Source organism: Phalacrocorax carbo, chromosome 4 (assembly GCF_963921805.1).
Source record: "Phalacrocorax carbo chromosome 4, bPhaCar2.1, whole genome shotgun sequence".
In the NCBI taxonomy this organism is placed as follows: Eukaryota; Metazoa; Chordata; class Aves; order Suliformes; family Phalacrocoracidae; genus Phalacrocorax; species Phalacrocorax carbo.
The window spans coordinates 2,598,887-2,616,822 of record NC_087516.1 but is presented as its reverse complement, the minus strand read 5'-3'; the positions used below and the strand labels follow the sequence as shown (position 1 = coordinate 2,616,822).

Genomic DNA, 17,936 nt, shown 5'->3' with positions numbered 1-17,936 from the left:
GAAACAGGAGAAGATAAAGCAAGTCCTGCAGCGAAGGTTTATTTTTAAAGCCATTTGGAAATGGGTGGATGCTGGTTGCTGGCAGAGCGAGCGCTGAGGCTGTTCAGGGGAAAGCAGGGCAGAGCACGGCGCTTGACTAACACTCTGCCAACCATGGACTTTCACACCAAATCATTTTCCAACACAGCTCTCATTCCTTGCAGATGTTTATTTCGGCTGCTTCCATATTTGCACAGTTGCTTTCCAAGAGAAGCTATGGGAGGGAGAAAAAAGCTTTAAAGCTACTGACGTGAAGACAGGTCTTTTTGACTTATTTCAGGATGGTTTAGGCTGAGTAAACCCAGCAGATAGATCTTGACTTTGCTCTACCCCCAGGGCTCTTCCAGCAGGTGATGGACTGCAGCCCAGCAAGCCGACGCTGCCTTTTATTCCTCCCCAAGTGCTGCCAAGGGGAGGTGGTGCAGGGGGGGAAATATATTTCCTTAGCGGCTTTATAGCTTTTGTGGGTATTTGCTGCCTCCTTGTGACGGTACCAAGATGTATGGTGCTGTGCCTTTGAAATACAGGGCAGTGTGGTGAGCGTTTTCGAAAGAGTTTTTATTAGTCTTTAATTGCTAATTCCTTTCTGTGCTTTCTTCAGAAAGTCTTGGCTGTGGTGCCAGGAATTAGGCAGGAAAGAGAAACGCGTGAAAGACGCTGGCACGTGCAGTCTTGTGCAATGCTGCGGTTCGGAAAGGAGATTTAATATATGGATAAAGGTGATCCTCTTAGTTCTCCTCTCTAGCTTTCTTCTTCAAGGGATTAAATGTAGGGAGATGCCGTTTTCAAATCAACCAAACACAAGGACTCCATATCTGACATTTACAACTCACTGAGGTCACTTTTTTCCTAAAAAGGAGCCACCCTCATAGGAGCTCAGCATGTATTGACGTGTATCTTCGGTTCGGTGCGTGTGTTCCTGGTGCTGTCTGATAGGTACATGTGAATGGAGGACATGCGGTGACACACAGGGTCACCTACAGAAAGGTGGAGGTCTCATTTGCTTTGCTGGGTGTGCACGGCACAAAGCAGCTTCTTCTGTATGTGTGATCTCTCGAGAAACTCCTCCTGAAGGTAAATCTCTCTGAAATGTGGCTTTATAACATGGAGGTGCTAGAGATTGATGAAGCATCTGGCCTTTTTCCTCTGCCCTTTGGACGTCCACCTCCTTTCCTCAGGTAAATGAGTATTGAGGAGGTAGACTCGGAAAAGCCGTGGCAGTAGCTGTTGCCTAAGCTGCATCTAAAATGCTTTATCCTGAGATGAAACTTCTCACTGGAGTCACAACATGAACTCAGTCACCTGGCAGGCGTTGCGCTTTGGCAGCCTGTCCTGGGGACTCCTGCAGGGGTTTTGAATACTGTTGTTTTCATGGTCAAATTAAATGTGAAGGCAGGAACAATTTTCCCTGCTGCCTTGAAGATTTTGTTTTATTTCCACCCTCCATTTGTACATTGACATTAAAACGTTACTGAAAACAAAGCAGATCAAAGATTTAGCTCGTGGTCTAAGCTGTGCTGGTTTTGCTTGGATATACTTTGGATTTTTGCTCTTCAGGGAACACAGTCTTCTTTGGGCCTCGGACATAAAGCAAATGTTGTGCCTTAGAAAGACTTGAGGTTTCTTTCGGGAAAAAGTGAGCTTAAAAGAAGAAAACAAGCTTACCAAAGCCATTGAGTAAGTGTGGTGGCATTCATGCCGTGGGGAGATAACAGGAGTCCCAAGACAAGCGTGGGCGCTCAGAAGTCCTGCGAGTCCAGCATTCACTCGTGCCTCTTTCAGTGTGGCAAAAGTGAAAATCCATCTTGTCCAAACATGACCTTTACAGGAGAGAAATACTGTTTCCAGGTGGTACGAGAAAGAAAGGGGAAGCTGAGGGTGTGAAATCCTCAGTCATCAGTAACGCATGCTAGCTTCTTTACCAAAATAGCAATTAAAGATTTAATGTCTATGCATTACTAGTTAATGGGGGCATGTTGTTTTTTGCTGCAAAAGTCAGTATTAAGCCAGTACCTCTCAGAAAGGCAAGTAAAACACCCATTAAAAATGCTTGTCTGTGTTTGCCAAAAAACGCCTAGGCTTTTACAGTGAAGTAATGTTAGATTTTAACATAGAGAGAAAATATGGGGGAAGTGATTTGGAATACGTACCTCTTACAATGAAAAAGGCTAAACAAATCTCCCCGTGATCCTGCTTAAATTTGTAAAGATATAGGCACCATAGGAGTCCGTAGAAAGCCGTGCAGACATTTTAATGCTGAAGTCACGCAAGTGCCAATTTTTTAATATCACATACTATATGATAGTAAGACATGCTTCTGTGCATACCTAAGCCTGAAAAATATGATCGCATTGCCTACTGTCTGCCCTTTGAGTGTTCGGTCCCTCATCACACGGCGTTTTCTTAATATATAGGCTGTGGATAGTGATACGTAATCAGGAACAGGCCCTCCTCCTGCATCTCAGGGAATGGTTCCTGCTGTCTATCTGTTTTTTAATGAGAAATATTTCCAAGACTTTGCACTCCTCTCCACTAAAGAATTTGCCGTTGTAGAGTAGGGCCCCCAGTTGCTGAAGCAGCGCTTGAAGGACAGAACGTGCAGTCCCTCGCAGCTCGTAGAAGGCAAACGGCACGGTGTGTGCGAAGAGAGGGGACAAGAGGGAACTGGTGGGATGAGATGCCATCCCAGCTACCTGAAAGGAGGTTGTAGCGAGGCGGGGGTCGGTCTCTGCTCCCAGGTCACCAGTGACAGGACGAGAGGGAACGGCCTCAGGCTGCGTCAGGGGAGGTTTAGGTTGGAGATGAGGGAAAATGCCTTCCCTGCCAGAGCGGTCAGGCCCTGGCACAGGCTGCCCAGAGAGGTGGGGGAGTCACCATCCCTGGGGGTATTTAAAAGACGTGTAGACGTGGTGCCTGAGGATATGGTTTAGTGGTGGGCTTTGTGCAACAGGTTAGCGGTTGGACTCGATGACCTTAAAAGTCTTCCAACCTTAACGATTCTATGATTCTGTGATTCTGTGATCATCGTAAGCTGTGGGTTTTTTGGTCAGCAGTGCAAACGGCAGCTTCGTGTCCGAGTAGAAGTAGTCATCGGGGTCACGGACGTTTGTGTGAGTAGGGTGGGAGAGCGCAGGGGAAACCGCCGCGTTGTTTGGAAGTGGGAGCTTTGGGGATCTACAAAAAGGATCAATTTTTGGAAGCAGAGCGGAGTTTGGTTTTGCAGGCAGGGAGTATTGAGCGGTGGCAGTTTTTCTCCCACCGTAGGCTTTCCTGCGTGGCTGTGGGTTTCCGTTGGGAGCCCCAGAACAACGAGAACCAAGCCATGCCCAGAGGCAGGGAGAGGGCCACGCCAGTTCCCCCTTCAGCAGAAATCCCCATTCAAACATACAGAGCACAGCGGTCGGCGTAAATAGTGCACTTTTGGAAATAAGTCATCTATTCTGGTTAATCTTCCTTTAAGCACTCTCTTTAAATATCCGCTAGAGTGTGGGGAGGGAGGTTTGGAGACACTGTCTCTTACCCGTCAGTGCGGTACGTGAGCAGAGGGACGATCGCTGGGGTTCAGGTGTACAAAAGGAAAAATTGTCATCTTCGAAAGCTTGTGTGCCTTGAAGTTGCTCATTAAGTATTCAGTGTGATAAGATCGTAACTGTCAATAAAGTCAGCTTTTATTACTCTTATTATTATTACAACTGCTTTTTGTTATATCTGCTTCTTTGCATTTTCCCTAGAAGTTGATAAACCTATTCATCCCTTTCTCCTCTTTAGATTTCTAAAAAAAGCAATATAGATTTGGGGCAATCAAGAAATGCCTGTAGTTGTGCCAGTTAAAAAGAATTGAACCGCCATACGCTTTATCTTATTTGTGTCATTTGGAAAAGAAAAAGTAATCAAGTTTCTCTGCTTCTTTCAAGGCTTTTCTTTTTTGGGTTATCCTCTCACTTTAAATATCGCCAAAGATAGTCAATACTGGCTTTTCCAATTTGATTAAATCTTTGGGCCTTGCTGTTCTGACCTCCTGGTGAAAATTGGCAGATGTCCTATAAGGAGGTCAAATAGATAACTTTGGAACAGTTTCCCCTGCAAATAGAGGTTCCTCACCAGGTGTCACAAGCACTGAACTGCGCCAAGCATTGTGCACTGCTGTATTTTCTTTCAGCAAAGTAGCTCTAAGTGGTAGATGAACTTCTAGTCTAGTTTTTTGTGCTCTGCTAGAGTTTTTCTGCTGCCGTTATGTTATGAACGAGGACAATAAGATATTTTTTTTTATTTTTCTTCCTTTACAGTTGTTTCCTGTCTTTGCTCCTGGTGGCAGCTGTGGTTTGGAAGATTAAACAAAGTTGCTGGGCATCGCGACGAAGAGAGGTTGAAAATGACAAGACGAATGCTATCTCTTAAATGACTTTTTTATAGTTGTTCTCTCCCGTGTTTATTCACATATGCATAAAATTAACCTTCAGTTAAGGATAAGCTCCACTAATCTATAAATGCTTCTGTTTGGGGGATTTATAATAGTGTACTTTTGATTACAGTTTCAGTGGCAAATTATACCATTTTAGTATCCTGTTGCTGCAGTTACTGTGAAGCACAAAAAAATAGGGGTGAGTGTCCTGCATTCCCAGAACTCAGGGTTCTAGGCAGCATAAATCCCAAACCCCCTCAAATTAGGAGATTCTTTACAAAAGAGGAAGTTTCTGCACTGAAGCTCCGAACCTCATTAGCTCCCGCTTTAATCTGTTAAAAAAAAAAAAGGCTAATCCCACTTTTCAAAATTAAACCTTATCTAAATGGCTTGGAGTTGTTTTAGCTTTTGATTCCCTGGAGCAGAGTGGCATAAGAGAAAGGTGGGAGAAGCCACCCACCATTTGGAAACCTGTGGTGTACTACTTCAAAAGGCAACTTCTAGTGCCACAGCTTTCTCCTCCTCACCTACCCGCGGACCATGCCAGCTTCCCAACTTCTTCTTGTTTGCGGCATGTAAAAAAATATGTGCTTTAAACCACCAAAATACGGTTCCTTCTTGTTTGTCCTTGATGCATTTGGTGATTTTTTTTTTTTCACCACCCTTTCTTTCTACTTCTCAGTTGAAGCTAATTTAATAGAATCATGGCATGGTTTGGGTTGGGAGGGACCTTTAGAGGCCATCCAGCCCAACCCCCTGCCGTGAGCAGGGACATCTTCAACCAGATCAGGTCGCTCAGAGCCCCGTCCAGCCTGGCCTTGGGTGTTCCCAGGGATGGGGCATCGACCACCTCTCGGGGCAACCTGGGCCAGGGTTTCACCACCCTCAGTGTAAAAATTTCTTCCTTAGATCTAGCCTAAATCTACCCCTTGTCCTGTCACAACAGGCCCTGTTAAAAAGTCTGTCCCCATCTTTCTTACAAGCCCCTTTAAGTACTGCAATAAGGTCTCCCCACAGCCTTCTCTTCTCCAGGCTGAACCACCCCAACTCTCCCAGCCCGGCCTCGCAGCAGAGGGGCTCCAGCCCTCGGAGCATTTCTGTGCCCCCTCTGGCCCTGCTCCAACAGCCCCATGTCCTTCCCGTGCTGAGGAGCCCCGAGCTGGAGGCGGCGCTGCAGGGGGGTCTCACAGAGCGGGGCAGGGGGGCAGGACCCCCTCCCTCGCCCGGCTGCCCGCGCTGCTGGGGATGCAGCCCAGGGCACGGTTGGGTGTCTGGGCTGCGAGCGCACATCGCCGGCTCGTGCCCAGCTCTTCACCCCCAGCACCCCCAAGTCCTTCTCCGCAGGGCTGCTCCCAGTCCCCCCACCCCCCAGCCTGTTCTGATACCGGGGGCTGCCCCGGCCCAGGGGCAGGACCTTGCGCTTGGCCCTGTTGAACCTCATGAGGCTCTCCCAGGCCCACCTCTCCCTCTTGTCCAGGTCTCTCTGGATGACATCCCATCCTTCTGGCATGTCAGCTGCCCCGCTCAGCTTGGTGTCACCTGCAAACCTGCTGAGGGTGCCCTCGATCCCACTGTCTGTGTCATTGATGAAGATATTAAACAGCACTGGTCCCAGTACGGACCCCCTGAGGGACACCACTTGTCACCTGTCTCCATCTGGACACTGAGCCATTGACCATGACCCTCTGGATGCGACCATCCAGCCAATTCCTCATCCACTGAACAGCCTACCTATCAAATCTATATCTCCCTAGTTTAGAGAGAAGGATGCTGTGGGGGACCGTGTCAAAGGCCTTACAGAAGTCCAGATAGATGACATCCATAGCTCTTCCCTTGCCCACTGATGCAGTCACTCCATCAGAGGAGGCCACGAGGTTGGTCAGGCAGGACTTGCCTGTGGTGAAGCCATGCTGGCTGCCTTGAATGACCTTCCTGTCCTCCATGTGCCTTAGCATTCCTTCTAGGAGGATCTGTTCCATGATCTTCCCCGGCACAGAAGTGAGGCTGACAGGTTGGTAGTTGCCCAGGTCCTTCTTTCTACCCTTTTTAAAGACGGGCACAATGTTTCCCTTTTCCAGTCCCTGGGGACTTCACCTGACTGCCACGACTTTTCAGATATCATGGAGAGTGTCTTAGCAACTACATCAGCCAATTCCCTCAGGACTCTGGGATGCATCTCGTCAGGTCCCGTAGACTTGTGTATATCCAGGTTCCTCAGGCAGTCACGAACCTGATCTTCCCTTCCCATTTCACGTTGCACCCTAAGCACGCAGGGTGACCAAGATAGGATGGCCAATATGTTGTCACTCAGTAGCATAAAGAATGCCTCCTTATTTCTAATTTTAAGCATAAATGCAGAGATGTGTAGTAGGGCTGTGCAGAGAAGCAAGTCCTGTGTGCGGCAAGGCAGATGACCGCAGGTTCCTGGGGTTTTCTTGCTGTGGTAAGCACTAAAACCACAGAAGGCAGAGCCTTGTGTCATGTACAAATACAGTAGAGGTCGAGCTGGGCTGTGCCTGGGATTATTTTTAGGAGCTTTGCCTTGTGCAATCAGTTTTCTTGTATGCAAATTGAGAGAAGCCAGACTTTATTCGAGTGAGTCCGTGTGCTCTTTCTATATGTAAGCATCTATACATCATCACCCAAGAGCAGGTATCATTCCCTAAGGAGTGTGGTGTGTTTCTCCCCTGCTTTTGGATTTTAGGGTGAAATCTGCCCATTTCCGTAGATTTTCCTCCCAGCTGTCCTGCTGGGATGAAGCTCTTGGCAGCTGCTGGCACCCAGCTGTGTAACTGCTCTATTCAAGGGTGTTTCATTCATACTCAGTAGTTGATCAAGAGTATTCTGGGGATTAATTTTTACAGTGCCGTAATTCTGTGCAAGTGCCCATACCTTGCATATCTTCAAATATCTGGTGCTACTTTCCAGTGCAGTAGCAGAAATAGTATCATTTTATTCAATCTGAGGATCTCCTTTCTTATAACAACACAGATTTATGTCTGATAACTCTTTTCCTCTTCTTCCTCTTTCTGCTTCAGATGTTTTTGCTCTTACTAGTGAACTCAAGTGCATAATATAATCGGTGGTTTTCAAACAGATAACCCTTAATCTTTGGAATAATTTGTCTTTCAAGTTTTCTGTATTCTCTGAAGGTAGATAAATTTTGAGTAGGGCAGTTGGTTTTTTCCTTCTCATTTTATTGGAAAGAAAGTAAGCCAGAGTCAGCTTACTCTGACCCTGTTGGCTCCTGAGGTTAAATGTTATAAGGAATATAGGCTGAGAAGTAAATACTGTGCTTTGGAGCTCAGTTAAAATATTTTAGCATTTGCCTAAATGAAAAATGACTCTATTACCTTCAGATTCCTAAAGTTATTTCAGACTGATGCGTGTTTTAAGGGAAAAAGCTGGAGTACTGGCAACATATCGGCGTGTTTTAGTCTTAAATTCAGTTTACAGGTGTGACTATTTGATGGGCAGGTCATCAGTATGTTCTTTTCCTGGCAGATTCCCATCTTCTGCAGTTACTTGTCCTGCTCTTTCTTTACATCTAGTGACTCTTACCTTGTACTTCCTAGATCTCTGCTATTCCGTTCCTCTTTTGTTCTAAATACTTGTAAAACTTGAGGAAACATTCTTAAAATCTTTGCCATGGCATTCTTAGATATATTAATAAAGACTGTCTCCCAAAAAAAAAGTCTGCCCAAAGATTCTTTGACTTTTTGGTATAATCGAAGATTATTTTATAGCTTGCAGGGTGTTTTTTTAAAATACGGACTCTCAATAAATCCTAGCAAGGCGCTCTTTAAACATTAGTAGTTAAAATAATGATTCATAGCAGTTTGCTGCAGTGCAAGTTTTAAGTGTACACAAGTTTACCCCTCTGTTCTGAGGGTGTTGCTGAAGCGTGTAATTTTAGATTTGCCACTCTTCCTTCCGGAGGAGGGGGCGGCTCTCTTTGGTTTGCTCCATTACCCTTACAGGAGTCCTGCGTCACAGAGTTTGCAGGCTGGCTCAGTGTTGGGGCCAGTCCTGTTCAGTATCTTCATTGATGATCTGGATGAGGGGATCAAGAGCACCCTCAGTAAGTTTGCAGATGACACCAAGCTGGGCAGGAGAGTCGCTCTGCTGGAGGGCAGGAAGGCTCTGCAGAGGGACCTGGACAGGCTGGATCCATGGGCCGAGGCCACTTGTGTGAGGTTTAACAAGGCCAAGGGCCGGGTCCTGCCCTTGGGTCACACCAACCCCAGGCAGCGCCCCAGGCCTGGGGCAGAGGGGCTGGGAAGTGCCCGGCGGAGAAGGCCCTGGGGGGGCTGGCTGACAGCCGGCTGGGCATGAGCCAGCAGTGCCCGGGTGGCCAAGGAGGCCACCAGCCCCCGGGCTTGTGTCAGCACTGGGGTGGCCAGCAGGGGCCGGGCAGGGATGGGGCCCCTGTGCTCGGCCCTGGGGAGGCCCCACCTCGAATGCTGGGCTCAGGTTTGGGCCCCTCGGGACAAGAAGGGCCTGGAGGGGCTGGAGCGTGTCCAGAGAAGGGCAGCGGGGCTGGGGCAGGGTCTGGAGCACAAGTGTGCTGGGGGGCGGCTGAGGGGGCTGGGGGGGTTTAGCCTGGAGCAGAGGGGGCTGAGGGGAGCCCTTCTCGCTCTCGGCAGCTGCCTGAGAGGGGCTGGAGTGAGGGGGGGGGCTGGTCTCTGCTCCCAAGTCACCAGTGACAGGACGAGAGGGAACGGCCTCAGGCTGCGTCAGGGGAGGTTTAGGTTGGAGATGAGGGAAAATGCCTTCCCTGCCAGAGCGGTCAGGCCCTGGCACAGGCTGCCCAGAGAGGTGGGGGAGTCACCGTCCCTGGGGGTATTTAAAAGATGTGTAGACGTGGTGCTTGAGGATATGGCTTAGTGGTGGACTTGGCAGTGTTAGGTTAGTGGTTGGACTCGATGATCTTAAGGGTCTTTTCCAACCTTAACGGTTCTATGATTCTGTGACTGGGAAAAACAGAGTTTGTTTGAGAGCCTTTTTTTCTCCTCTATAAACTGCTGACACAGTTGATGGAGACCACCTCCTCCACCTCCTCCCACCACGCCACAGTTTAGTGGCAGGGTGAAAGGAAAGGTGATGAAGCGGCGGTGGCAGGACACCCGATTCAGACAGCATACTGTAATCTTCAAGTTAAAATATGCTGCAGCCCTGGAGGAAGATATTTCTCTGGTTTGAGCTATATTTTTAGAAGTAGTCAAGTTACCGTCGCCTGTCTCCCATGGGTTGTGCCGTAGTAATTCTGCGCGTGTTCTCTAATCTTAACCCAAAAGTAAGTAAGTTATAATGCAATCTGCAGGTAATTCCCAGCTATCAATCACTTCTGTTTCCAATATAAGCATTGTAAGTGCCTAACTTCTTATCGCAGTGCAGAGCGAAAAGTAGATGGCTGAAGCTTAATCTGAAATATGTATAGGACAGGAAAGGGAGTGTGTTGAAAGGTCTAGTAGCCAAAATTATTCAGACAGTATTGCTTGGAATGATGTGCTGGGAGAAGCTGTACAGCTGTGCTTGGTGTGTCAGGTTAATGGAACAGAGCATCATCATTTGGTGGAAACTAAATTTGCGTTACTCCTTACTGAGGAAGAGGTGTAGTACAAATCATAGAATCATAGAACGGTTTGGGTTGGAAGGGACCTTTAGAGGTCATCTAGTCCAACCCCCAAAACCCAGAATCTACATCACGATCTTGTAAAATATGATTCCCCTTACTGGTTTTTTTTTCCCCCCTTTGTGCAGCTAATCCTCTTTGACCAGCTGCTTGCACATGTCAGTGCTGATGTTCCTCAGCCTTAAGGCTAAGGGGTCTTCTGGGTGTGCAAACGCGGCATATCAAATGTATAGTTGTAGGAAAATGAGTTTGGAGCACTGAGCAAAAGTTCAGGCCTTGCAGAGTATAAAACTTGACCTGAAGTAAAAATGGGAACAATTTGTGTCATATCAGGCATGGAGGAGATGGGATCGTAAATTGTGTGTTTATTCCCTCTCCAGCGAGCACCAAGTTTAAGTATCTTCAGACATCTTAAAGAGGGAAAATGGAAATAAAAAGGCAGCTTTTATAGGAGGCTTAGGAAGAGGTGAATGGCATTAGGAAATAGGGATAGGAAACCTTTCTATCTTGTCTCTAGAAAATGACACATTAAATGTATCAAGGTGGTAACAGAGAATAATGCACAAAGTACAAGAGTGGCATTAGGGATTTAATATGCCCGTCTGCTGTCATGAATTTTCTGTCCTATTGTTTTATTTTAGCATCCAAATCCTAGTCTCTTCACCCTCAGCCTGCTGCTTCTCCTCCACTTTGAGCAAGAAATAGCTCTTCTTTAACATTTGCAGCAAATGGAGTGAGGGTAGTGATTTGGCCAACCCAGTGTACCTGTCTGCGTGAGGGTCAGCGGCATCACCCTCCGTGCCCCGCTGGGATGCACTGGGAGCAGCAGCACCAAACATGTACGCGGAGAGCTAAATCTGGGTGTCGAGCTCAGTGGCGCCCTTAACATACACAGAATTGCCTACAGCTCCTTTCTTGCCAAGACTCTCCAGGACCGAACACTTTCACTCTGTGCCCTGCCCAACTTATTCCGGATGGGTTTTATGTATTGATTTACTGCAGGGATTATCCTTCTCTTTCTTGATCTCATTGCTGAAACCTTTTTCCCTCCCAGGTGTATTCAAAAATGTAGCAGCACTTCTTTTATTAGCAGCATCCTCTGCTGTAACATCCATGAACACTGAATACCACTTAGGCAGGCGGTTTTCTGTATTCATTTTACAGCAAAGACTTTCCAAGGGATGTGCGCTGTGTATTATTTATTGCCCTGCCTTTGTTTTGTTCCCCTCCCTGCTCTCACCTGTCAGTATTTCATTCATCTCTCATATCTTCCCTCTTAGACTGTGATTTAGGGTTATCTTTTGTCAAAGAAAAGGATTCAGGATTGGAATATTTTTTCCAAATGTAACTGTAAATCAGGATCTTCATCTCTGTGTAGAATCTCCAGTGGTGTCTTGGAAGGCTCTGGTATTGGCCTTACGCAAGAACATTAAAAGGTCAGGCTACAAATGTCCCTAAATTTGGGCAGTCACAGGTGCTTTGGAGGGCTTGTAAGAAACAAGGTGTGCTGGTGCTGATCTTGAACGCTGTATTCTCCAAGCTCCCAGCGACCTTCTTGTTCGGTAGTGCCGACAGTGCTATTCAGTGTCTGTCACCTGAGGAGAAAACATTACCTTCTTGTTGGTGTGCTTTGTAGAGGAAACACTAACTGGAGGAGTGAGAAAACTCAGTTGTCTCAGGGTGAAACGTAAGCCTGTGTGTGTATTTTTTTTAAACAGTTAGGGAAGGTTTCCTTCCCATCATACTTGTTCCCTGGAAAATAGACTGAAATGATGGTGGCCGTGGTGAACTAATAACTGTAGGTAAATTCCCAGTTCCTGCGTTTATAAGTACAGTACTAAAATAAGAGCATAGCATTAGTATTGTGTGTAACCAGGTATTGGGGTACTCTGTCCACTCTGGTCTCAGCCACGTCTTGGGTGTTGCAGATGGTACAGAGCAACCCTGCAAGATTAATTTGTTGTCTGGAAGATAAGCGAGAGACTAAAGCATCGCCAATTACTCGTTTTATCCAAGGAAAAACATACTGAGATTTGATGATGTGAGTCAGCATCTGTGAAAAGGAATCATAGAAGATTCATGATGGGATGAGGGTCTTGTTTAAAAGATCAGCCAAAGGCATAACGCCCGGTGTCTGCAACTGGGGGTAAAAAAGTCAGAAGCTATTTTGGTTTTCTTCTCTTTTTAATGGCGAGGGTAGCAATGCCAACAGTTGTTTTTTAGAAACACGGCGCTCAGATCAGGGTTTGAGTGCTTTTGGGAGGATCTTTTCTAGGTCAGTCCAAGTCACGTGCTTGTGGAAATCACATGGTGCAGTTTGGTGGCTTGTACTATGCAGGAGATCAGATCAAATAATCGTAACTTTTTCTGCTACCCCTAAATTTAAAATCTATGAATGGGCACCAACTCATGGTGCCTGTAGGCTTTTTCCAAAATACAAATGCTGCGTGCGCTCTGCAATGATCTGTGTGGCTTTGGTCACCAACTGCAGGAAATGATAGCAGAAACAAGAGATGCCCTGAAGAGGAAAACCATCCCAAAATATTAATGTTGACAAGAGATTCCAGCTCAGGGGGAAATTGATGGTCCATTTTTGTTTGAACATGCTACTGTCACTTCTGTGCCTAATTAAGCTCGTCTCTGGTTGAACTTGCAGATGGCCAGTTACAGCTGACCGTTTGTAGCTTTAATATGTCCATGCAGGACACCATCCTATCAGGCTGGCAATCACGTAGGCAGGGTTGGCGTCCAACTGAGCTCTTCTCACATAGTCTTTAGTGGTGTTGCCGCTAGAGAATTAAGTTGGGTTTAGTATATCCCAAAAAAGAACTGTTGGCCAGGATTTGCGATGATGAAGCTTGACTATCAAGTCTAGCTCTAGGAGAGCTCAGCCCCATTTAAAAAACCCCACAACTGTGTGTGTATTGAAGCCGTTGTCATGTCAGAGCCCTAAGTCTCTCTCTGATGATAGGAATCAGTGGTACAGGTATCCAATTTAGCTATTTGGAAAAATCAGGGAGAGAAGCAGTGTTGTGTAATTATGCGAGAAGAGCTCTAGTCAATCAAAGGCGCGCTCTGCTATTGTGTTATTATCTGGTACTGGTACGTATTTTAGTCTGCATGGACTATATACTTCTGGTCTTTTAAAAAGAAATTATATCTTATTCTTCTTATTAAAGGTCAGTTTTTCTGTGCCCTCCTACTGGGCATGATTATGATGAATAACTTATCTTAATCAGCCCTGAATTAAATATCTTCTGTCATTTCAGCATGAGGCAACTTCCCAGCAGCTTTGCTTTCTGGTTTGTTATAGTTTTGAAGTGTGGAAATGCCTACTGAGAAGCATTTGAACATTAATTCTCTCCTCCTCTCTCTTTCAACATAGCCTGCAAAGTCAGTTACAAAACTAATTAGCTAACATCAATATGTGCACTGCTCTAGGGGCTTAAAAACTTAATTTTCAGTGATGATGGAAGTGTCAGAGAAAATTGTTTGTTTGTTGACTTACATGGTAGTTAATGTAATTGTAGCTAAATGCTTTAAATCACTTATTTCTGAGACAATGTGGTTCATCCTCGTAGAATATTTATATCTTATATGTTTGTTTCTTTGCTGATGCCCCTTTTTATTTTGGAGTAGGTAATTCCATTGACTTCCTCCCTTTCCCCCAGGGTCACCAAGAAACTACAATGTAAAGCAAAGGTTCCCGCACCAGGATATATAGGTTACTTCAGAGTAATGCGCAGCGATGCCTGAACACCCGTCTTTGCTGGCCACGTAGGCTCCAGCTCCACCAACTGCTACTGCCACCGCCGCTGGGAAGGACACCTTCTCCACAGGGAACCCCAGGAGGGTGGTGTCCCCTTCCCACGCTGGCTGTCAGTAGCCTGCGAGCTGCAGGTTTGGCAGATGTCATTACAGGAGAGCTCAGGGACAACTTCTCCAGACAAGGTTTTTCTAAGTTAGTCACGCAGCGGTGCCCGGAAATCGGTGGTTGATCGTTTATGTGCATACGTGAATAGGTATTTGTGCACAAATGGGACGAGTCGCCTTCTGAATTCAAATGAAGCTCTTAGAGCGGTTCAGGATGTGCAGGAATAAGCTCAAAATGCCTGTCTACCAGTGCAACCACTCTACCCATTATGTTTTTGGAAGGACCGGAGTGCTCTCTGTCCTCTGACCCCAGCAAAATCACTGACACTTCGGTTAGCAAGCGGCCAAGTCAGAGCTAATAAGCTTTGCTGGGAGAATTGTGTTACCCTTTGCTCAGCCTGTGCGGCGAGACCTTTAGGTATTTGCTTGGGCTGTGTGTTCGATGTGCTGTGCAGAGCCTTGGAGTGAACACGTAAGAGGATTGACACACTTGAATAACTTTGCAGAATTGACGCTGTTTAAAAGACTGGTCAGGAAGAAGGAGACAACTTTGTTCTGTTTCCCTCTCACCCTCTGTTCAGCTTCGGCTGGGGGGGACGAACCACAGCCAGAGTTGCTGAATCCATGTTGGACAGTGGCATCTTCACACTCTGCATGGTAGAGCTCCCCGCTTCAGCTTAATACAGGAAAATCCCAAATATTCTGTTCTGCCCAAAATCTTTTTCTTTCTTCCTAAATGTCTTAAACAACAACAGTATCGTAGAATCACAGAATGGTTTGGGTTGGGAGGGACCTTTCGAGGCCATCCAGCCCAACCCCCTGCAGTGAGCAGGGACACCCCCAACCAGACCAGGTCGCTCAGAGCCCCGTCCAGCCTGGCCTTGGGTGTTCCCAGGGATGGGGCATCGACCACCTCTCGGGGCAGCCTGGGCCAGGGTTTCACCACCCTCACTGTAAAACATTTCTTCCTTGCATCCACCCTGAATCTACCCTCTTTCAGTTTCAAACCATCACCCCTTGTTCTCATAGCAAAAAATTTCTTCCTTATATCCAGTGTAAATCTCCCCTCCTCTAGTTTAAAACCAAGTACAAATCGGCTTGTTTCCATACCTTATGTTTCTTCTCTCACCATGACACCAGAGCCGTTACTTTCTTTAGACTTGCTGGTGTTTTTGAGTTCTCTGGGATTTTCCCCATTGGACCAGTTTATCTCTGCAATACAGACAGGGTAGTGGTTCAAAACACAGAGGTGATTTCAGAGTATCCCGGCTTTTCAGGCTGGCTGTGGAGACCAGGGAGAGCACAGCTGGTGATTTTGGTTGTTCATCAGAGAGCGGAGCTTGATTTTTTTTCAATGGTGGTGCAGAAATACAGCAGAGACCCAGTTCAGCAGGAGGTTGATCGTAGCCTTAGCTTTGCAGCACCATCCCAAATCCACTGCAACCTCAAAGGCTGCGATAGGAATCCTCAAAGGATGGCCTTTAATTGTATTTGTCTCATCAAAGTAAAGGAATGTGTAGCTTGCTCTGGTGAAATATCTTCAGGAGAAGTTCCTCTAAATCCAAAATGTTGTCTCCTGAGGATGCCCACAGTAGCTGTGCTTTTAAAAGCAACAAAGTATGGGTCCAGAAAGGTCTGAATTTCAGAAATACCTTGAAGGATTAAATCTATAAAATTCCTGAGGAAAAAAAACTGTGGATAAGACTATTGCCTTTTTCTGGCCCCCCTTTTTAAAGCTCACCTCCTTTGTCTATAGACCGGTGTAATGCTACCAGGCGTTCCTGCTGATACCCCACCTGAGCACGTCCTCTCTGCTGGAAATAACTTGGCTCCCTTTCCTGTGGGGTCCTGCTTGCTTCTCTTTTACACTACCTTAAAATGAAAGCTCGTCCGTGCCCGTGGTCCACTTAGCACACCCGTGGTTTTTTCCTCCTTGAGCTTCGACTTCTTTCCTTCTCATCTCTGTTGAAAATTGAGATGAAACACTCACGTAAAAACCTGAGTTCGTTACAAGTTCTAGACAGCTGTTGGGGTTTGGTTTTTTTTTTAAAATGCATTCTTTAGAAGGAGCAAATAAGATCCCAAACGTATGGCTTGCTTCTGGAAAAATCGGCATCCGTTCATGGCTGAAAATACCAGAGCCCCATCCCAAAACGTACTGTAGCCCTGTGCTCATAAAGAGCCTCTGCAGGGGCAGTTGCTGAGATGGATGGTAGCAGGATGGTTATACAGAGACCGGTGACTGCTTTATTATTGTGAATAAAATGTTCGGGCTTTTCTTGTCAGAAAACACAGCATAAGTTATATTAGTCAATTAACCTGGTAACCTGAAGAGCTGTTTTTCTTTTGCCTGAGAGCCTGCGCTACTGCATGAAAAGGTTTTCCTGCATTCCTCTGGCCGTTTTTCTCCTATCAGTAACACACTATTCATTTTGGATTATCCATTACTCAACACGTATGAATTTAAAGAATCACTGGTATGAAACCCTGCATTTCTGCACCGTTCGCTCCTGATCTGTACCTCTAGTCCTGGGCACCGTGAGATGAGCAGCCTCCGTGGTCTCCCATCGTCCCTGCTGTTTGTCTCCTCCTCACCACTGTTGATTTTTTATTTTACTGTCAGGCTCTCTTAGTGTCTGGTTGCACCAACACCTTCAGGCATTGTTTCAACACTTCCCATTCTGCAATTGCTTTAACTTGGGATTATATTTTTTTATGGAAGGAGTTTTCCTACTGTTAGTGGAGAAAAAAATCAAATGAAAGTCGTGCAGGTTCTCACAGGTTGTGGTTAATTAAATATTAAAGGCCAGTCGTGTGTTCCAATACACGCTTCTTGATGTGTTTTTACGGCAAGCCTGTCAAACATTTTGCCATTAAGATCCTCCTCAGACCTAAGTGATTTAAAGTATTCCCAGGTTGTCCTGTTAATTGTGTGACCTAGAAACCAAAGGTTTGCTTGGAAGAGTATTGAGGTTCATTATTTTAAATCTCAGAAAGCCAGTCATGAGTAGTGAAGGTAAGCCCCGTTCTGGGGTATCTTGATGTTAAGTGCTGCTGATTTCTAATGACACGCTCAATGTCTTGGCTAGGGAAATGCCACAGTTTCTCCCTTACAACATAATAAAATCTTTTAATTAAAATTTTGACACACCAAATAAATATCAAAGGATATATACATGCACAGGTTAAATATGCACAGTGCGTGCCTTGGGGGAAAGAGTGACATTCTGGTTACAGAACAATTCTTTCTCAAATTTATTCTTAATTTGGGGGCGAATTGTGTAAAATGATTTGTGCTATGCCGGAAGGTGCTGTTAGGAAAAGGAGAGGGAACTCTTGCCTGGTTGAGGAGAGAAGGCTGAGGGGGGATCTCATCAATGCCTATAAATATCTGAAGGGCGGGTGTCAGGAGGATGGGCCGGGCTCTTTTCAGCGGTGCCCAACGCCAGGCCAAGGGGCCACGGGCACAAGCTGGAACACGGGAAGCTCCCCCTGAACAGGAGGACAAACCCCTTCCCTGTGCGGGTGCCAGAGCAGGGGCACAGGCTGCCCAGAGAGGCTGTGGGGTCCCTTCCCTGGAGACATTCACCCCCCGCCTGGACGCGGCCCTGTGCCCCTGCTCTGGGGGTGCCTGCTCCAGCAGGGGTGGGACGGGGTGAGCTCCAGAGGGCCCTTCCAACCCCCGCCAGTCTGGGATCCTGTGAAAAGGAAAAGGAAGCTGCTGTTGTCCCTCAGACTTTCGCTGCTTTGGTTGTAGCTGGGACCTTTGGTTTTACCTGCTGAGAGTCAGCTGGCTTTGGGACAACCCTGAAAGTGATGGCTTTCACAGAATCACAGAATTTTCTCATAATTAAGTGGAACTTCCAACTCTCCTTGGCCAGTTCAGGAAATGAAGGCAGTACCGTTGCTGTCAGAATTGCTTTTCACAGTGCTTTGTTGTAGCACAGCTCTGCCTTCGCAGCGCTGCTCGGGGTTTTATTTCTTGAA

General features: G+C 46.5%; 1 protein-coding gene across 1 annotated transcript in view; it reads left to right on the top strand.

Annotated features, from left to right (window-relative positions):
* The window catches only part of ATRN (attractin), a 159,788-nt gene that overhangs the window by 122,620 nt on the left and 19,232 nt on the right, over positions 1-17,936 (top strand). The window contains exon 26 of the mRNA XM_064448827.1: positions 4,326-4,404. Within this exon, the coding sequence (XP_064304897.1) occupies positions 4,326-4,404 (79 nt within the window). The remainder of the gene's footprint in view (positions 1-4,325; positions 4,405-17,936) is intronic.